The sequence below is a fragment of the Agelaius tricolor genome, unplaced genomic scaffold (genome assembly GCF_023055355.1).
Source record: "Agelaius tricolor isolate 1412-34295 unplaced genomic scaffold, bAgeTri1.0.p SCAF_26, whole genome shotgun sequence".
In the NCBI taxonomy this organism is placed as follows: Eukaryota; Metazoa; Chordata; class Aves; order Passeriformes; family Icteridae; genus Agelaius; species Agelaius tricolor.
Window position 1 is genome coordinate 860540 of NW_027269286.1, and position 19367 is coordinate 879906.

General features: G+C 36.6%; 1 protein-coding gene across 3 annotated transcripts in view; it reads right to left on the reverse strand.

The window, feature by feature from the left end:
- Positions 1-247: 247 nt before the first annotated feature.
- DCLK1 (doublecortin like kinase 1) overlaps positions 248-19367 on the reverse strand; it is a 236203-nt gene continuing 217083 nt past the window's right edge. For 2 of the 3 annotated variants that reach the window (XM_071448337.1, XM_071448339.1), the window contains one exon: positions 248-9220. In XM_071448337.1, coding sequence (XP_071304438.1) covers positions 9056-9220 — 165 coding nt within the window. In that variant the 3' untranslated portion in view covers positions 248-9055. Of the gene's footprint in view, positions 9221-17812; positions 17887-19367 lie in introns of all 3 variants that reach the window. The other variant, XM_071448338.1, reaches the window with a different exon arrangement.

Here is a 19367-nt window from a genome sequence, read left to right on the forward strand (position 1 = left end):
ATAACCCAGTTGTCAATTAATAATCCCTGTGGGAAAAAAACCAAAACAATATTCTAGACAGACAGACAGACATCTAACAGACTCTTTAGTTCTGCAGCTAGGTCCTGCATCAAGAATCATTCCACGAACCAGTGGTTAAATTGCAACTATTAGCTTGTAAATGAAAGTAGGGTTAAATACATGCTTTTATCAACAGATAAAATAGCACTTTTCCTGCCTTTCATCAAAAATAATCAGAGAGCCCTGGTGGGATCTTGTAATTTTTATTACTCATAATTTTTAAACATTATCAGCACACTTGCTGATAGTGAAAGAAGTACAAAATTAAAATTAAATCAATTATTAGAGGAAATGAAAGAGTGCTATGCAATGCATTATTCTCTGGTCCTTTATTTCTTAATTCACCAGCTAATTCCTAAAATCCAGCCATTTACAATCGAACTTACAATCATTAGAGGGATTTAGCAGGCTTCCACTGTTAAATACCATTCACATTTCTCATGAGAGTTGGTATGTATCGTGTTGAAGGGCACTAGATACAAAGCCTGTCCATCCACAGCTGGACAGTATTGGATTTCCATACCTCTGTCCAAACTGACCTCCTGTGCTGCAATATTAACACATGAAGTGAGAATTTTCTGAATAGTTACATCCTTTTTTTATTATCATGTTCTTCAAGACTCACTGTGGTACAGAGGTTTATGTGGGAAAGCTAGGATGTGGCTGCATGACTAATTTTTAAAGGTTGTGCACAGCTTCTCAGGAATGCAGCTGGATCTAACTCCGGGGTGGCTTGCTTGTGATGACTGAATTGAAATATATTGTAATGTTTCTCTGCTCAAGAAATATGAACTCATTAGAAGCTGAGGGTAGAGCTGAAGTATTAAGTGATTTTTCCTTTTCTATTCTTTTATTACCTAATTAGAGCAAATATTTTACATAAGAGTAAGCAGCAACTTACTCATAAGTTACCTCATAAATTAAGGTGATAACATCAGATGTAATTTCTATTCACCTACATTTTGAAAAATTTGTCTTCCTCCTTATTTTTGCAGGAATATGTAGGATATAGAACTTATTTAATTAGTACCTTGAAAATTAAAGATTCCTTTATACCAATCAAATACATAGCATTTTCTGAGTTTTAAAAAAATCTTAACATTTTTCCAAATTTAAATAACTTAGAAACTTGTTTGAAGGCCACCACTTCCTTAGATGGCTTTTTAGCAGGCATGAGAAAAGTGCTATTTAATTTCACACTGCAGTAATCATTTAACAATTTCTTTTCAGGTAGAATATAAAATCTTATTGTCAATTCCTTAATAAAATTTTAAAAAAAGTTATATTGGCTATATCTTTAACCTTGGACCAATGTGAGCAATTTTTTTCCCCTCAGACAAGACACTAAATATCAGCACAAATGGCAAGTGATAAACTGGCCTTTGGGAAATACTCAAGAATCACCCTCCTCCCTTTTTTTTTCACATCAACTCTCTGGAAATGCCTCTTCAGAACTTCTTGTTTTAGTATCAGTCAGTCAATTTGATACCCCCCACCCCTTAACTGGCAATGGCAAAACTTGCCAAGATCTAACATTACCTTAAATTCATCTCTCTATTACCATGAAGCAATTACACCTTGCTAAGATTAACAATAAACACCAAATTATCAGAAGTTCATATCTCAAGGGCTTATTTGCATTTTCCTACGTGCTTGAATCTGCTGAAGAAAAAAAAATCTATCACTCTCTTTTGTGAGATACAGCACTAGGAATTCCCTTGGACATTGTATTTACACTTCACAAATAATCCTCTCCTTCAATTTACCAATACCTCTCTTTCCAATTCTCAAACCCTCATCATATGATGGAACCCAGCTTCAATAGCTGTGGGCATTCTGTTTGAAAAGAAAACAAATTTATGGATGCTCATGGAAGACCTTGCTGGTCTTACTGGCAAGTTTGAAGCATTCCAGGCATCTAATGGAGATGCACAGGTTAAACAAAGCAATTACCTCTGAAGGGCAATGGTGGTGGTAGTAGAATAGTAATAGCAGCAACAGTTGTGGTAGTAATGTCAGTTCTTCCTGAGAGTAACTCTAGACAAGTAAGCTAAGCTTCTTTTCATCACTGCTTTTTTTTCAAGACACCTAAAATTTTATGTGTATGAATAACTAGCATTCATCACTAGCATTCAAATCTGTTAGACACACAGAAATAAAGCTGTCTTCTGGCTTTTTGTGTCCAGAGTCTTCCTACATCAGGAAACACATATGAGGACGTATCAGAAACACCTCAAGAAGAAAGTTTTTCATGAACAGATCAAGTAGCACCTAACAATCACTTGGAGTTTCTCAGTTCCAATGGTTCAATTGGAAAAACTCAAAAATCTGACTGATAAGTTGGTTGGAAACCATCTTCCAAATGTCAGTCTACCCTTGTCGTGGCTAATCACTACTGATGTGCTTTTTCTGGCTGTATCATTTGGTGCAAACAGTTATTTTTCCAACCTGATATTTATGCATGGCTTGACAAATGTGCAGCACTGTAGGTGGGTGCCAAGAAAACAGGTGCCAAGCTCCATCCAGTGTCCCCTTCCCACCTACTCAGGTATATACTGAGTAGGTGGGGATACTTCTGGACATGACTGAGCACTGTGGTTTATCACCCAAGTTGATCACTAAGAGAAAGATTAGGAAGACATCTCCATTATGGGTGGATCAATCCATGAATTCTTTATTTCACAGAGACTTTTGTCCCTTCCTCTGGACCCTGTTGCAGAAAACTTCAGGCAACATGAAACCTCAGTATAGCAACTCAATTCTTACTGAAGCTGTTTGGCATGGGCTATCCAAGTATATATGCACACAAATACAAAATGCATAGACATCACTTTTTAAAAGCTGTCATTTCCTAAAAGGTCCCAGTGAGGTAGAATTGCTATTAAAAACGCTTAATTTGCAGCCATTTTTTAAACACCTAATTTCCCACTAGCCTGTATGCAACACTACTTCAAACAGCTACAGACGGCCTCATTTAGTGAATATATGAGGAAAAGGTTTGCATTATGTTTGCTAAAAGGACTAGGATTTCAATTCCATCTGCTGCTGGGTGTGTTTGATTTGTGTATTAATTATGGCTGTTTGTAGCTGTAAATTTGCTCCAGATTAGTAGGTGATTGGTTCCACGCATGGATTCACTACACTGCATGGCTCCCTTGCACTTTTATAGTTTTCAAATGGTCCCATACTTATGCTTTTTAAATTGCTTTTGATACCTATCTTATTCAGTGTGAGCTTTCAACTCTGTATTTTTCAGACAATTTTTTTCCCCTTAAGAGAAAACATGTCCTTTTGATTCTTCTCTTCCCAGACCCCTTTCACTGGTGTATTGTCAGCTTTGTCCATGGTGCTACTATAAAACACAAGAAAAAACTGCTTTGTTTCCCAGTCTTACAGGGAAATCCAATACATTCATATTTAGCATTTTCTACATGGAATGACTTAAATTAATGGGTTTAGGAATTACATGAGCACTCAGCAGGGCGTATACATACCCGTTACTGTGCAAACTTTAAATGATTGTCACGTCAAAATAAAACTCTTCCACATGTGGAACATTTTTGCTCTTGATCACTGAGTTTTCCTCCTGGTTTTCAAAATGCCCAAAAGTTCTGAGCTGTCACCTTTGTAGTTAAGACCTGTGAGATATGCTTGAGAACGTGACACATCTGAAATGAGCTGCATAAAAACCGCCTTTGTGTCCACAAATGTTTGTGTACACTTAGAAAATAAATGTTGAAGAGGTCAAGCTGATTTCCCTCATATTTTAGGAAAAGAACCGCTCTGAGCTGAAAAATTGTTTGCCAAGTTTCTGCCTGAAGCAAATTTTTACAATCAAATTAAAAACCTTTGAGACTAAGAGTTTATAATGGAAATACTAACACAGCCTTAACCATGGCAGCACTAGCAGGCACTGCAATAATATTAGGAAAGCTCTCCCTGCCCACAATCTAAACTAAATAAAAACGATGCCATTTTCCAACATATACCCCAGGCTAGCAAATAACAATGATTTAATGTACTTGCCCTGTGGTAATATAGTACCACTGCAAACCTCTGAGCCAATTTTTCTTTTCTTTTCTTTATTTTTTCTTTTCAAACATATATGCCCCATAGGGAAAGGATTGCAATTTAGCTCTTATTTGTGGATATATCGCTTTCATTTCAACAATTCTTGAAAGCCTTCCTGCTGTCACATGCTACTGTGTGCGAGCACCCAACTGAATAAAGACCCACCAGGCTTTTTCAGGAGTTTATTCACAGGTTTGGCTTTGCTTATTGTAGTATGCACCACATTTAATTAGATGAGGGCTACTGTAAAGCAATAACATTGTCAATGACTGGAATCTCACTTTCCCCTCTAACAGTCTGAAGCAAATTAATGTATTGGTTGTTCATTAACAAGTAAACAGTTTCTGCTACAATGTCAAGGAAAAAAGAATGTGTTCATTAATATGAACAATCTTCATCTACAAAGATGATTTACACAATGCATGTAATGAAATAGCTTTCCCCTAACTAGTACACTACCAAACTGAAAAGCTGATTCTTAGGACTTTCTTGAAATTACAATATTGTTTGTTTACCAATAAGAAAGACAGTCTCAGTCACCTATGCCACCATTGTAAGCTCTATAATAAGTACTTAAAAAAGAGAGATTTCTGGAATCACTTGTGGAATTAATAAAATTGGTAACTACAGACTTACACTGCATCAATGATACATATTATTCCTGTGATAACTTGAGCTAAAAATAAGATTAATTTGGTTATAGAAATTCCTTAAACAACAACACTTAAATTATTTCAAACTTGATTTTTTTCAAGAATTTTCTGAAAAAATCAGCAAACACTGGCTAAAAAAGCAAAGCAGTTTGGATACACCAATGTAATCAGCATGCCTAGTGCTTTTCTGTTAACCCTCTGAGTAGAACCATAGTATTCTGGATTTTTTGTACATTAATGCTGTGAAAATTATAACTCAGCGAAATACTAATTTATATGTCATGACTTAATAAATCATATTCTAAATATGTTTGGGCTAGGCACCTCATCTCATGAGTGACTAATCCATCCTAGAATTTTAATTATCTGTTAGAGAAACCAGTCTCTAGCACCTGTATGGGAAGATTGGATTACTGCCCTATATTAGATGCTTAACTCTTAGACAGATACATCTAGATGAGACAATTCCCAGCTCACTACCTTTTAGCTAATCCTGCGCTAGCCCATACTACATTTTCATTTTCACATCAAAGTTTGCTCACTGCATGTAAGCTCACTAGAATATCCCACTTAGGTTAGAGTCCACGTTATCCCTGCTTATATTTGAGAGGACTTAAGCTGGAGGTGACCCTGTTCTACTTTCCTGCTAATACTAAGATCAGGCTGTCAGGCATCTCCAGAGAGCAAACATTAGATGACCTGAGTCACCCTTTGGAAGTGCTCGTCTCCATCTCCTCGGTGATAGATGGTGCCTACCACAACTGCCATCCATCTCTGCTAACTAAAACAATTGTTGTCACATTTAGCAGCAATACCAGCCAATGATTCAAAAGGGAAATGAGGAAAGAAATCAGAAGGACTGGTCTGTATTACAGTAAAATGACCATGCTATGCTCTCCCAGATTTTCACATTAGAAATAGTCCATTATGCTTGATTTCTTTTTTCCATTGGTGTTTGAAATATTTATAGGGCCACATATTCTGTCTTCACTTACCCCCAAGAATTCAGAGATTAGACTAAAAAAAATGGCAGTCACTGCCAAACAAGCCTAAACCATTATAACTTCCATGAAACCATAAATATATATACATATATATGGATATATTAAAATATATATCTATGGGTATATGGATAGATTTTAAAACATCATTGTAAACACTTTTGAAACAGTTCAAATATTCAGATATCTTTCCTTGAAACCTAATATAGGATATCAGCAATTTGAAACCCAGTCCCTCACAAACCTAAAAATAACTTAAAGAAATATTTTTATAGTTATGTTCATAAAACATGAACCAACAATCAGAAACATAAGATGTTGGGGATGAGTAGGATTTTCAGGATCTAAGATTATTTTTACACACATTTTAAGTAATACAAGATGGTCTAAGATGAAGGAGCCAAACATCTTATTTTAATGATAACCCTGTATTCCAAAGCAAAGAAAATGTGATTGGAAAATCCCAGATGGGTTTTTGAACAATATTTCTCATGCATAAGGTGAAACATATTTTTTTCTTCTGACTTCCCTCTCTAATTAAGAAGAATGAACATTGGCCTTTGGTTTAAGACTGCCAAATTTTCACAATAGTCAAGGAGCATGTGGTATTAATGGACACTTTTTATTACCACATGTATGTCTTACATTTACATGGCTGAGCTGTATCTCTTCTAAAGGGAAGACTGTGATAAAATGTGGGAAGGTCAGTGCTGGTCAAACTTGTGCCAGATTCTGACCTACTGTAAATTAGGGTAGGTAAGTGGCAAGGAAGGCTTTATCTTGACTGAGGTTTTGATCCTATGGAAAAATAAAATCCTTGTCCTATCCAAAAGTTACGAATGTACAACCATTAAGATGACAGTGGTTGCTCCCTATCTACTGAGCAACTTCTCTCTACAATGAGTTGAGGGTTGGATGGTTATAGTGAAGGATCTGACACACAGACACAACCCTTTCCCAAAACCTAAAATCTGAGAACTTTTGTATGGTAGTTCCTTTGTCCCTTCAACTCCTGCCCCAATGGAGTTCTCTTATTTGCTTCACTTGCTTTAAAATGTTGTTACTCAGGTTCCAGACAGAGTAACTCAGGCCTTACACAGGCCTTCTGTCCACAGACATGCATTCAGAGATCAGTCTCCTTATGGCTTAGATGAGGTTCTAGTAAACTCATAATCTGAAGTTGGTGTCTGATGTAAACTTCTACCAGTAGTTCCTTCTATAGTCGATGGAGTGAGACCAATAGGCTAATCAAAACATGAAAACATGAGTCCCGCCTAAAATGTGTGCCCATGTCAGGTGAGATGAATCAAACCCGGAATTCTTATCTCTCTGTATTACCCAGGAAATCTGGAGAATTAGTTTCTACTAAATACCTCACTTCTAGACCATCAATATCAGGTAGATTAAAAAAAAAAAAAAAAAAAAAAAAAAAAGAAATACTTATACCACTTGTGTGAAGATCCACAAGATTAAATTCCTGTGTTTAAAGTCTTCAGAGCTTTCAATATATAATTTTTCATGTCTGAGGCAATGAAAGATGCACTCCATAGGATGGGGAAACAGAATTCCAATGTTTCTTGAACTACAGTTCAACTGATACTTCCACCTAGAAGTGCAAAGAGCTTTACACTAGCCCCCACCAGCTGCAGGTATACATTGGCTGCCACAACTGCTCATACGGACAGTTCCGTGAACAAACACCACTCAGAATGGGAGTGATACTGTGGGCAACTTGCCCTGCTCCTGAAAAATGTATTTATACTTCCCAGAAAGCTGAGAATATCTGCATGTCATTTTGGGTGGTATATTGATACTTCTGGCTGTATAACAGGAAAGAAAAAGGAAGGAAGAAAGAATAAAGGTAAGATAAAGGCCGAGGTTGAGGAGGAGAGAGAGAAAGAGAGAGAAAGAGAGAGAGGAAACCATGTGAATTTTAAAAAACACTGTGAGAAAACTTTAACTTTAGAGGAGAAAACTTCCATTTTATATGAGCAATAAGAGAAACTATAAATTTCACACGTCTTTTATTTTAGAACATGATTTTGAAAGTTCTTTCTTTCATTCAAGTGAAATTCTGAGCCATCTTTTTTCTTTTTTTTCCAATTACCACATCTGAAGCAAAAGTCTACACACTGTAATATTTCTGTGGAAGCCAACTTTATGATAATGGTCAAATAAAAAGCTATAATATTGTCTTGAGGTTTTAACAAACCAGTAATATATATATATACTCTGTGTAAATGCCCATTTTATTAAATATTACAAATAAAACTGGTGAATCATTTTTAGTTTCTCCATTCTAAAGACAAAACTTCTGCTGATTCTGTTTAGGTTTTACATAGATATTAAATGACTTGTATTTTCTCCGATTTAGAAGTACTCTAGCTATTTAAAGGGTAATGCTCATCAGTGTTAATCTTTTTAAATGGCTCTGCCAGAATAACCAGGTCATGCTGAGAGGATGCCCGTGCGTTCCTGAATGTGATGCAAAGGAACCAGGAACTTCTCAACTAGATCATTACATACTATTACATGGCAGAACGTGTCCTCAAGCAATTTCCCAAAACTCAACATTATCATTAGCAGCAAACTATATGGAAGCAATCTTTTGTGGCCATCATCATGTCATCTTCTGTAAACCATGAGAATGACCTAAACTGAATTTCCCATTTAGCCCTGCATCATATCCTCCAATGACAGTCACTCCGTGTGGAAATACAATGCAGGTTTGGAATGAGCTGCTGCAGAAGATACCATTTGTTTAATTTTATTTTCATTTTTAAGCCTATATTTATAATTCCTAAGCAATAGTACATTTGATATATTTTTGGCCAGAAACAGGCAAGGAACTTCAGGATACTATAAAAGATATGTGCGTATAAAAGCAAAAAAGCCAGAATAAAACCCTAATATGGGTTGTCAAGATTTAAGGTAATCATTTACTCAGAGGGTTAACATGTGCTAAAATTACATACTGCAGTTCCTAGCTCCACTGATGAAAACATTCACTGCTTCTATCTTTAAATAAAAAAGCAAAATAGCCTTAACCCTTTGAGGATCTTATTAGCAGCAAGTTGCAATCTAAACAGAGAACAAGTATTTCAATCAATTAGGAAATTATTCTTACAAAGATTCTGTGAGCACCCTTTTGTGTTCCACCATCCCAGCTTTTATTGCTGGGTAGATCAGCTGTATTCACTCCACACAGGCCTGAAGTAGTTTCAGGGTCTCAAAGGGTTAAAGCCAAGGCTTTTGAGAAAAAGTGTTTTATTAAAAGGGTGAGTTAGGTGAGCGAACAGTCTCGGAGGAGCTTGGTGAATAGTCTTCCGATTCGGAGTTGAGTTCGGGTGGAGCTTGCTGAGCCTTATAACGTCCCCTCACATCCTGGTTGCGTCTTCGTCGGAAAACCTGCCTCTCCTTATCAAGAGCGGTGGTCTGGCAGGGGCATAAAATAAGAATAAATGAAATTAGGCTGTGTGTGAAACGCAAAGGTAATGAAAACCATGAGGTTTTATGTGGCCTGCAAATACCAGGGATAATAAATGTTCAGACCAAATTAAGCCTGCTCTGTCTCAGTCAGGTCTGAAAGGTTGAGCCCACAACATAGCTAAACACTTTAAAAAGTGCATTTCCCAAACCTTAAGAGGTAGCATGACATCATCAAGCAGATACAGTGCCATATATATGGATGCCATATGTTCTACTTCTGGATGTTATTAATTTCATCCTTTAACAGGATCAAATTTCAAGCCAAATACCAAGTGACCTTCCCCCCATCCTTCTCGAAGTATAAATCTGTTTCTACAGGCAAGGCAGAGATGTACACTTGTCTTTGATTTGACCTAATGAAGGCTGATACACACTCACCCGTGTTCAAGTCAGTGCAATCAGCTAACAAAGATGGATTGTGATGAAGTTGTCAGACAAGAGAGAAAAACAAACACCAAAGGGAGCTAGCCCAGCTCCTTGACACATCATGCCGCTCAATGGATGTTCTTAGGGAGAACGCTGAAGAGCTCTGACGGAAAGACCTGTTCAGCCTGACCACATTGTCTCTTCCTGTTAACCAAGGTCTACTGAATTCAATACTCTGCTAATTTTATCCGTGTCTAGCTAAGGTATCCAGGAATGGGAAAGAGCAATATTTACTTGATGGGTATTAATTTTTGATCATTCTGCCATTATTGAGAAAGCAATTCTTAATAAGATGGCTGTAACTTCCAGCCACATTCTTTCTTCTGCTTTTCTGGCACATTTACGAGGTGAAACTTCAACCCAAGTAAGGGTAGCCCTAGTCTGACTATCAGCTTCAAGCACAGTACTGGGTTTTGCTCTCTTCTTGATTATGAGATTTTAGACTGCAGTCCCTGAAATCACTGTAAAATTATAAATTCAACAGGATGGCCTTGATTCAGCAAGAGCACTTTGGCATATGGTTAGCTGCTTCTGAAGCAGGGCTGCCCCCTTAAATCCCAACCCATGACCATTTTGGAAAAAGCAAAATGGGAAAAAGCAGGTGACCAGTAAAATGACTTACAAAATGCAACTAAGTATGCGATCATGGTACTGGAAAAAGATAACTTTGAGAACTAAATAGGCTTCACTCATAAGGCTTGAAAAATTTGTCCCTATAATGAAAAGGTCTATTTAAAGGAATGCAGCCAAAAGGTTATTCTGCTTCAAAGAATTTATTGTGTTCTCTTAAGATATGCATGACTGATTTCTCTAGAAAATTTACCAGTTACAGTGTGAGCCTCACAGGAGAGCAGAGATGTATTTATAGCCAACATATTGTTGAGACTAAAATGAAAACTAAATCCATCATACTGGTGCAGAATAGCATTATAGCAATCCAGGCTTTCAAATAATGCAACCAGCATTCAATAATGATGTAACAGAGACAGAAAGATGGACAGGAGTACAGAATTATAATAGCAAATGGATTTAGTTAGGCTATATTGCTGAATGATTTTTTTTGTGTCTAGAAACCATATAGCACTACTTTAAAAGGGTAAAGTGATCCATTTTGATAAGTTAATTCCTATGTTTTAAATAATTTCTACAAAATCCAACACTTTGCATCTGCCATTTTTTTTTTTTGTTTACTGCTATCTTTTGGTTAAGAGCTCTAATTAGTATTTTCAATCCCTTCTATGTTTCTTAGCCTTGAACCAATTCAGTTTTTGATTATTTTTAATGTGAAACAGAAGAATACCTAGATCTTTTACACGCAGTGAATATACTGCTTACAGTATATAATTTTGTGTGAAAATTGAAAAGAATGGCATATATTACCGCTCTATAAAATACAGATTTCCATTTAAAGGATATTTTTTTATGCTTACAGGAAATAAGCATTTATTTAAAGTTTAAACCACATCACATCATCCTCTGGTAACAGATACTCTCCCCTGAGAAATTTAAACATTTCTTGTTGAATACATAAAAATACTTGTATTAAATCGAGAATTTATTTTTAAAACCTACTATATGGGAATGGCAAATGTATATGCAAAACCTGAAGGTATTTAAATTTAAATAACTGACACATAAGGGAATGTATAAGAAAATGGGGGTTTTAGGATATTGCTTTTTATAAAGAACATAGATAAGTAGGTACCAGAACATCTTTTCAAAGATGTCTGTAGAAATAAATCCTAAGATATTATATTTCTATGATTGTTGGAAAAGCTTTAGAGACTCTTATTTAAATCTATTTGTTTAAATATACATAAAAGCACTCCCTCAATAATAAAAGATATTAAGCAAAAACCCCATGACGGTCTCACCTAAACCAGCACCTTATGCTGCTGTAGTTTGTAGGGCCAAATATTTCTGGCTTCCTAACCCTTTAGAAACTTCCTGAGATATTTTGTTACTTTCTTTACATTTTTATCCAGTCTTTGCCCTGGATTTGATCTAATCAGTCTTTGTAAAGACATATTTCTAGAGTCTGGGGCATTTTTGTGGTTATTCTCCTGGCCTGAGAGACATCCAGAGCCTTTCTCACCCAAAGAGTTTATTGAATAAAAAGTTACAAAGCCACAGAGAGTCAAAGAGGTCAGTATTTATCTAGTGAGAGCAAAAATACACAGGTCATATTCTAATGTTTGGTGTTTACCATGACAAAACTATGAAATGGGGCACTTCTGGCCACAGAGTGCTCAGGCCCTGTAGCACTTGCAAGAAAAGGCTCATTTTGCCCAATGTGCCAATGACATTTGACACTTCCAGTGTGTAATACACTGCTGATGATATTGTGTCTCTGCATTCTGCAAAAATGCTATTTTTCATTTAATGATGTTGTGGTTATTTTCTACCTCGAAAGAATTTCAAAATATGATAGATCCATCCTTTGGAACACAGAGAAGATGGTAAGATAGATACATGAGAGTATTGACTGTGTTTTGTAAAGGTGATTTTCACCTACTGTACTTTCTTGTGCACATGGACATACTCCAAAAATCAGCTTTTTCATTATTATTGGTGTTTTTGTAACAAAGGCCTCTTGTACTCATTGCCTTGGTTTAACAGATATGTTCTTTCACCTGCTGTTCATCTGGGTGGTTTGCCGGTGCATGAACCAGTCCATTATGGATTTCCAGGGCATTTCTACTTCAAGGTACTCTTTCAATAAATAATAGGAGGATCTGAAGTGCACTTATGCTTCACAGGCAATCTGCAAATCCCAGATTTTCATTATCACATTTTGACATTTTATTTTTCCCGGCTTTAGGTTAGAGACTGAGAACTTTGAGCACTATATGAGAGTAATGGCAACAAAAATTTAAAGACGGCATTCTTATTTAAGATATGCAGCTGCCCTACTGCAATCCATATGAGAAAATGTAGAGCTTCTTATCCAGCAGAACATAAGTGGATTGCCTCTAATAATTTGGTGGTGATGGGTCTGAAGTACTTCATTAAGAACTAATGTATTTTGCATCAACATTTAGTAATCCTGACACCCAGCACCAAATGGTTACCAAGCCATTCCTGGAAATGCATCTAATTTGTAGTAACAGAGCATTATTTTGAAATCATTGTTTCTGTCATTGACATATTAAGGCACAGTTAGCATTTTTCCAGGTTTTTTCCTTAAAGAGTGTCTTCATCCTGATTTCTACCACTTGAAGTTACAGGACTCATGAGCCATGCAAATCTATTTTTTACCTTGGAAAACACTGCACTGTGTATTTATGAACAGATTTTCAAAAACTACAACCACTTTGATATATGTGGTGGATTTGCAATGGGAAGAGCCTTATTTTAGCTGTGGGCTGATATTTTCTGTCAGATCAGTAATTACTGGATTAAAGTAACTGAATTTTATGAAAGTGAGCAGTGACTGTTATTCTTTTCACTTGTCTTAATTTACTGCTGGCCACCAAATATAGATATATATTTGTTTCATTAATAAAAGAACATTAATGTGCATTTTGCCTCTTAGTCCATACATTATTCATACCAGCCAGGAGACTAAACTGGAGATGCAGCTGTTCCCGCATTAATCCAAGAAACCCTTCCCTTTGCTTGTTTTTATTCTGCCTGAGCATACTTGCAATTTGTTAGCAATTTCTGTGAAGCTTTGTTTAGCATGTGGAGTTAGATGAATCTACGTATTGAAACACTGGTATTTTTTCTTCCAGTACATCCTTTTATATCCATGGATTTATACACACATTTAAATGCTCACACCTACATAAGTTTATCTTATTTCCTTAAACTTCTGGCTAGTGACCTTTATATGTTGACAGGTTTCCTTGCTGTAAAAATGACCATTAAACATTGTGGCACAAGCCAGGCAGCCCTTCAGTCTCATCTTTTTTAAATTTCTTTTCCATGGGCTTCTCAGGTTATATATATATATATATATATATATATTATATATACACTATATATATATTTTATATATATATATATATATAAGTGTGATTGATTCATGAATCAAGACACTTTCTTGAGAGTACTTCAAATTTAGCAATGCACCTCAGTCCAGGAGCAAGACACTCATGGTATTTTTAGTCCCTCAGGCACAAGGTATAACCAAGTCAAGTTACACGGTGATTTGGAGACGTGCAAATGACCACATCGAGGGGACAAATTAATCGAGTGGATTTGAACCCAGACCTCCAAATACAAAAGCCTGATGCTTTAGCACACCATGTAACTTCCAGCATGAAATTTAGCTAAAATGAAAGTAAAAAAGAAAGAAAACCAAATCAATTTGATATATGCTTTGTACTGAATTGGTGAGTGAACACAAAGACAAGTATTCTGTATACATAACTGTTGAATTCATATTGCTGTGTTTAAGTTTGTGTTTACTCTTTGACATACCCCTTTTTAGAGACACAATTCCTCAGCTGGTTTCAATTACATGTGGAAGAGAGTTAGTGCCAAGTTGTTTGCATGAGTGAATTTTATTTACAGTTTGTAAATCAGTTGTGGATTTTTTACTCGAAGATTGGGAGAAGATATTTTAAATTATTTTAGGTATCTGCCTGTATTTACCAATATTCAGTTTACAGAGGGTTTTATGTTATTAAAAATGGCACTTTACAGATAGCAAGCCTGATTCCCAGCTTCCTTGTCCCATCACCAAGATGTCTGGCTGCAACTTTTGACTTGAAAGTGTGTTGTATCCACTTGGGACAGGTGTAAGTAACTCAACAGATGCAAAGTAATGTGAACTAGGAACCAAACACAGAGGATGGAATTATGGGTTTTCAAATGAGCTATTTAGATATACTTTTAACTGTGACAGTGAGAACTGTATTTTTAAAATCTATTATTTATGAATTTAATATTGACTAGATCGATAATTTTGTTAAGTATCCAATGTAATTCATCTCCTTTCTATTCTCATCATATAGACAGATCATTAATGACTTTTCCATACACTTCCTGTATTTTATTTTGCCCATTTTGCTTTTCTTGAGTGTCTTGGATATATAGAAAATAACACACCCTAATATTCTATACTAATATAATATATGTACTACTACACATACTGACATTTTCTACTAATTTTCTGTTGGATGCAACCACTCTGGTGCTCCTTTGATATTCTGAATCAGCCCAATCTTCAGGGTTTTAACTGGGACCTCCAAGACTTGTCCCCTATTGATGCTGCTTTGGCCTTTACTGCACTTCTGATTGCAGGGCTGATGTTCCAACATTTGGTGGATTGGTTTTAAAACATGTATTAGTCTGGGGTCCAAATGATTTTGCTGATTTGGGCCCTGTGTTTTCCCAGATCCTCATATTCAAGGAACTGTGAAAGATTTTCCAGGCATTATAGCTCATGCCAGCTACAACTCCTGCTGTATGTAAAAAATCACGTCACTTCTGCATGTATTATCCCACTGAAGGGGAATAAAAGAAGATGCAGAATACACTCAGAAATTAGGATTTTGAAGGACTTTGAAAACAGAAGTCTTTTAGGCAGAGAAAGGACAAGGTTTTCTGGTTGTTGAAGGAGGAAATAGTGCCATTTTGAAATTATTTTAGAAGACTTCTAGAAAATACAGATAAAAACTAAAAGAGGAGTCCTGAAGAAACGAGTAGTTTAACGCTAACAAAGGGAGCATTACATTTTCCTTGAGACATGGCTTCATTTTTCTCTGTACTTGTGAATTCAGATTAATTTTCATGTGCCTGTGATAAATTATTTGTTTATAGACATGAATTGATGAACCTTTTCATATGCTTTGCATCTGCGCTACTAAAAACAAAACACTTACTATATCAAAATGGTTTTATTTAGATTAAAATGTTGGTCACGACAACAGCTGCATGTTTCTGGGAGATGAGAGAGGCCCAAAAAACACGCGGCAGTGCTTGGTCCACTCTACCCCCTCGCAGAGGATTTCCTAATTAAGCATCCGCGCCTAGGAGCCCTGATCTCCCAATTTGCCTTTCCACACTAGGTGCACAGTTTAGAAAACCCTAATTATAAACATTGTTGTTACTGCCCCCAGCTGGAAAACAGAGCAGTTTATGTATGAATAAGAGAGATTATCGCCCATCTGCTCCAGCCCATTATTCAGGGATGTGTCATTTTGTATGCTGATGGCAGCCATTACTAGTGCTTTAGTCAAATGACCTTTTTTTTTAATAGCTTTATTTATTTACCAAGTTACAGACTTAGAGCCTTCCCCCCTACCTCTCCAAAAATGCATATGGTTTGTTCCAAAACCTGGGCTATGCAGCTAAACTGAGTCAAGGCCAGTCTGAGATGTTCACTTTTCTCACAGGCTCCTGTTTCTGGTGATCTGCTCCCCCTGAAACAAGGGTTTTAAAAGATCGAAATATTGTGTATAGCAAATGGAAAGACTTTCATTGCTTGTTTTTTTTTTCTTAATATAAAATAAAAAATGTAAATCAGAGAAAGAGTGTAAACTGACCATGGATAGCAATTAACCTCCAGGAAGATAAATAAAGCTCATGTGATCTTCCCCACCATTTTACAGACCAGGCATTAAATTTGCAACTCTTCATCAAAGTTCTGCTTGACAGAAAATTCCTCTAATACCATCAAACCCACAGTCAGCTAAAGCTGGGCACTCAGGTCCCATTCCCCCTTCTCCAAAACCAAGGAGCACGAAGAAGGAGGCCAAGTGACAAGACAGATCAGCAGGTTTTGCTCTGCCCTTGCAGGTCACAGTGGGTTTGTAGCCACCACTATAAGTGCAAGAGGGTGGAATTAGATGAATTACAGGTACTGCTGCACTCCAGCACTCAGAGTGAGAGTCTTTCTCAATTTTTGCTAGCCAGCGTTCAACTCATGAAGAGGATTGATTTTCTACTTTTTGCCTGAAAAATAGGCTTATTTTTGGGTTTGGGTTTGTTTCGTTTTTCTTTCCCCAGAACATCCATATCAGAAACTACTTAGTCCTCAGTGTGCGCTCAGGGAACCATTAGGTTTTATGGAAAACGTGCTGCAGCCCGATCCATGCACTTGGTGAAATGATCCAGGGTGGGAGTTTTACTTTACTGGAAACACTCACAGTGACCATCTCTGCTGTTTTGCTAAGGTGGTTACTTTGCTGAGATTTTACAAATCACAGACAAGTTCTTAAAGGCAGTGTTAGAAAACACAGGCCTCACAGTAAACTTATAAAATTTCTCCAGTTACCAAAATATAAGTCTTGTGAGTAATAAGGAAAAAGACAGCAAGTAACCACTTGATGGAAACTCCAGTACTCTGGATTTATTGAGGAGGTGTGTGGGCCTCTCGTGGGCTATCAGACCTGGAAACCACCTTGTCCCCACTCCAGAATAAGCCCCTCCCACCCAGAGCCCCATTTTATCATACAGGTTAAGCCAGCTAACGACAACCCTGGCACAGTTACACAATGAAGAAAAATATATTCAAGAGACTCATGCAATATTTAAAAAAAAATCAAACCAAAATAAATAGGTATCAGAAGGGTTTTAAAAAGAAAAGAGAAGGAATGCATTGTTAGAAACACAAGCTTACCAGCACATACAATGCATTGTATTTCAGTGAACTTGGGAGAGTTTCTATGCCCGCGTTATGCAAATGCATTGTTCAATCTAAGGTAAGGATTGTGTTTAGTGGGTTTAAAATGACAGTATATAGCTCCACATCTTGCATGGAAAAAGAGGAAAATATATGCTGAGAGCCTGTTGCTGCTCCGTGTGTTTTGAAACAGGAGCACAGGGGAAGCAGATGCCTTAACAAGCAGAAGGGAGGGGGAGGGTGCGTACTTCAGCATATCTGTAGATTTTCTATATACACTGTCCTTTTAACTATAGGGGAGATTGAAACTGAGCATGTGCAATGAAGAGAAAGCTGGCAATGTGGGTGTGAGGGATGGGTGAAGAAAGGGAATGAGGGGGTGTGGCATCTCAATCAAGATTAAAACGAAACTGATAAAGCAGCATATGGACCGGATAACAAATCAAAAAGCATGTTTATCCACTGAAAGAACTGGTTAATGGAGACTGCCAGCACGTTGCCATGGAAACACTGACTGTTGGCGCTGCACCATCTCATACCTTATCCAATACATTCCTGGTTGTTGGTAGTAGTCCAAAGACCCTGATCTCTTGATGGTAAACCCGTGGTCCAGCTGAGCAGAGAGAAATGGGGCAACTCAGTGGATCGACATTAAGCTAGAGAATTCAGACTCCAGAGCAAGCTGTTCCTTATTTAGTGCATATTTACTCTTTTCACTTTCACTCTTATCTAACATCCTAAAGCTATGTACTGCAGAGGAAAAAGGAAAAAAAGAAATAAAGAAATAAAAGAAAAAGATACTAAGTCTAGATTTGGTCTTGCCAAATTAGAAGCCAATTTATTCAAACTAAAATGGAGTTTGCAAATCCGTTAGTTAATGCATAATGCATTCATTTAAAAGTCTGAAATATCTCGTTACCTCCAAAGACAGTAGTGCCCTTTTAAGTTGCACATACCAGTAATAGATTATTATCTTTTGCAATTAAACGGAGAAGTTCAAAAATAATAATTTTTAAAAAATTAAATGCAGTGCAACCATCACAAGGAGCAGGCTAGACAGACTACACGAGGCTTAAATTAGACTGCTTCATAATCATGAAATGTGTAAAGATGAAAAGAATCAGGTTTTGATACCCCATCAATCATGGTAATTCATTTCTAAAAATGCGTTAACCTTGGAGAGTAGGACTACTCAGAGCCATGAATAACATTGTTTATCATTTCAACTTACACCTCATGTTCAAAAAGATAACATTACAAAACTATTTGGTTTAAAATTGCACCAATTAAAGTCAGAATGGAAAGGAACTTAACATTGTGTCCAGGAAATTGTGCTGGTGATATTACTTAAGGACTATAGATATTTCAAGTTTAGTTTATCATCAGCAAAATCATGTGCATAGGAACAAAGAAAATGTGTTCTTTTCCCTAACCCTTCTGTGCTGCACTAACAGACGGTAGAAACATAATTTAGCTGAATTACATAAAATTTTGGGGAAAATATCTTGACAGAGAAAAATAACTGCTCTAAAACTGTTGCAATGATTTTCAAATTTTTGCTCTATGAAGGGAAAAAGCCATTTTGGGCTTCAATAAGAGTGTAGCATATATTTCCAATACTGATGACAGTTTCTAATTCTAAATTCAGAATAGCAGTTCAACACATTTCCAGGTACCAACCACTTAAAGGGGAGTTAGGAACTAACTGCAAATTTAACTTTTTCTTGATGACTCCCCTGCAAGTGTAGAATTTAATAATTTATTCTTTTTTGTTAAAACAATGCTTCTTACATCTTATTTAGAATTATTTAAATCATGTTTCCTGTTTAAAACCATGGGAACCTTGTACCTAGAGTTAAATTTGTGTTGACTTGACTACACTGGTCTGCTATTGCCATCTACTGGCTTCCTTGTATGCTGCACATAAAACACACAAAAGGGATGATTTCCTAAAAAGCAGATCAGAAATATTGCCCTAAAATTGAATAGCCAAAAATTTATTTAGAAAAAATGGGGAAAGTCGCTCCCTAAGAAGAGCTGAAACAATTTTGGTGGTGTGGAAATCCTGCCATGAGAAACCCAACTGTGGAAAAT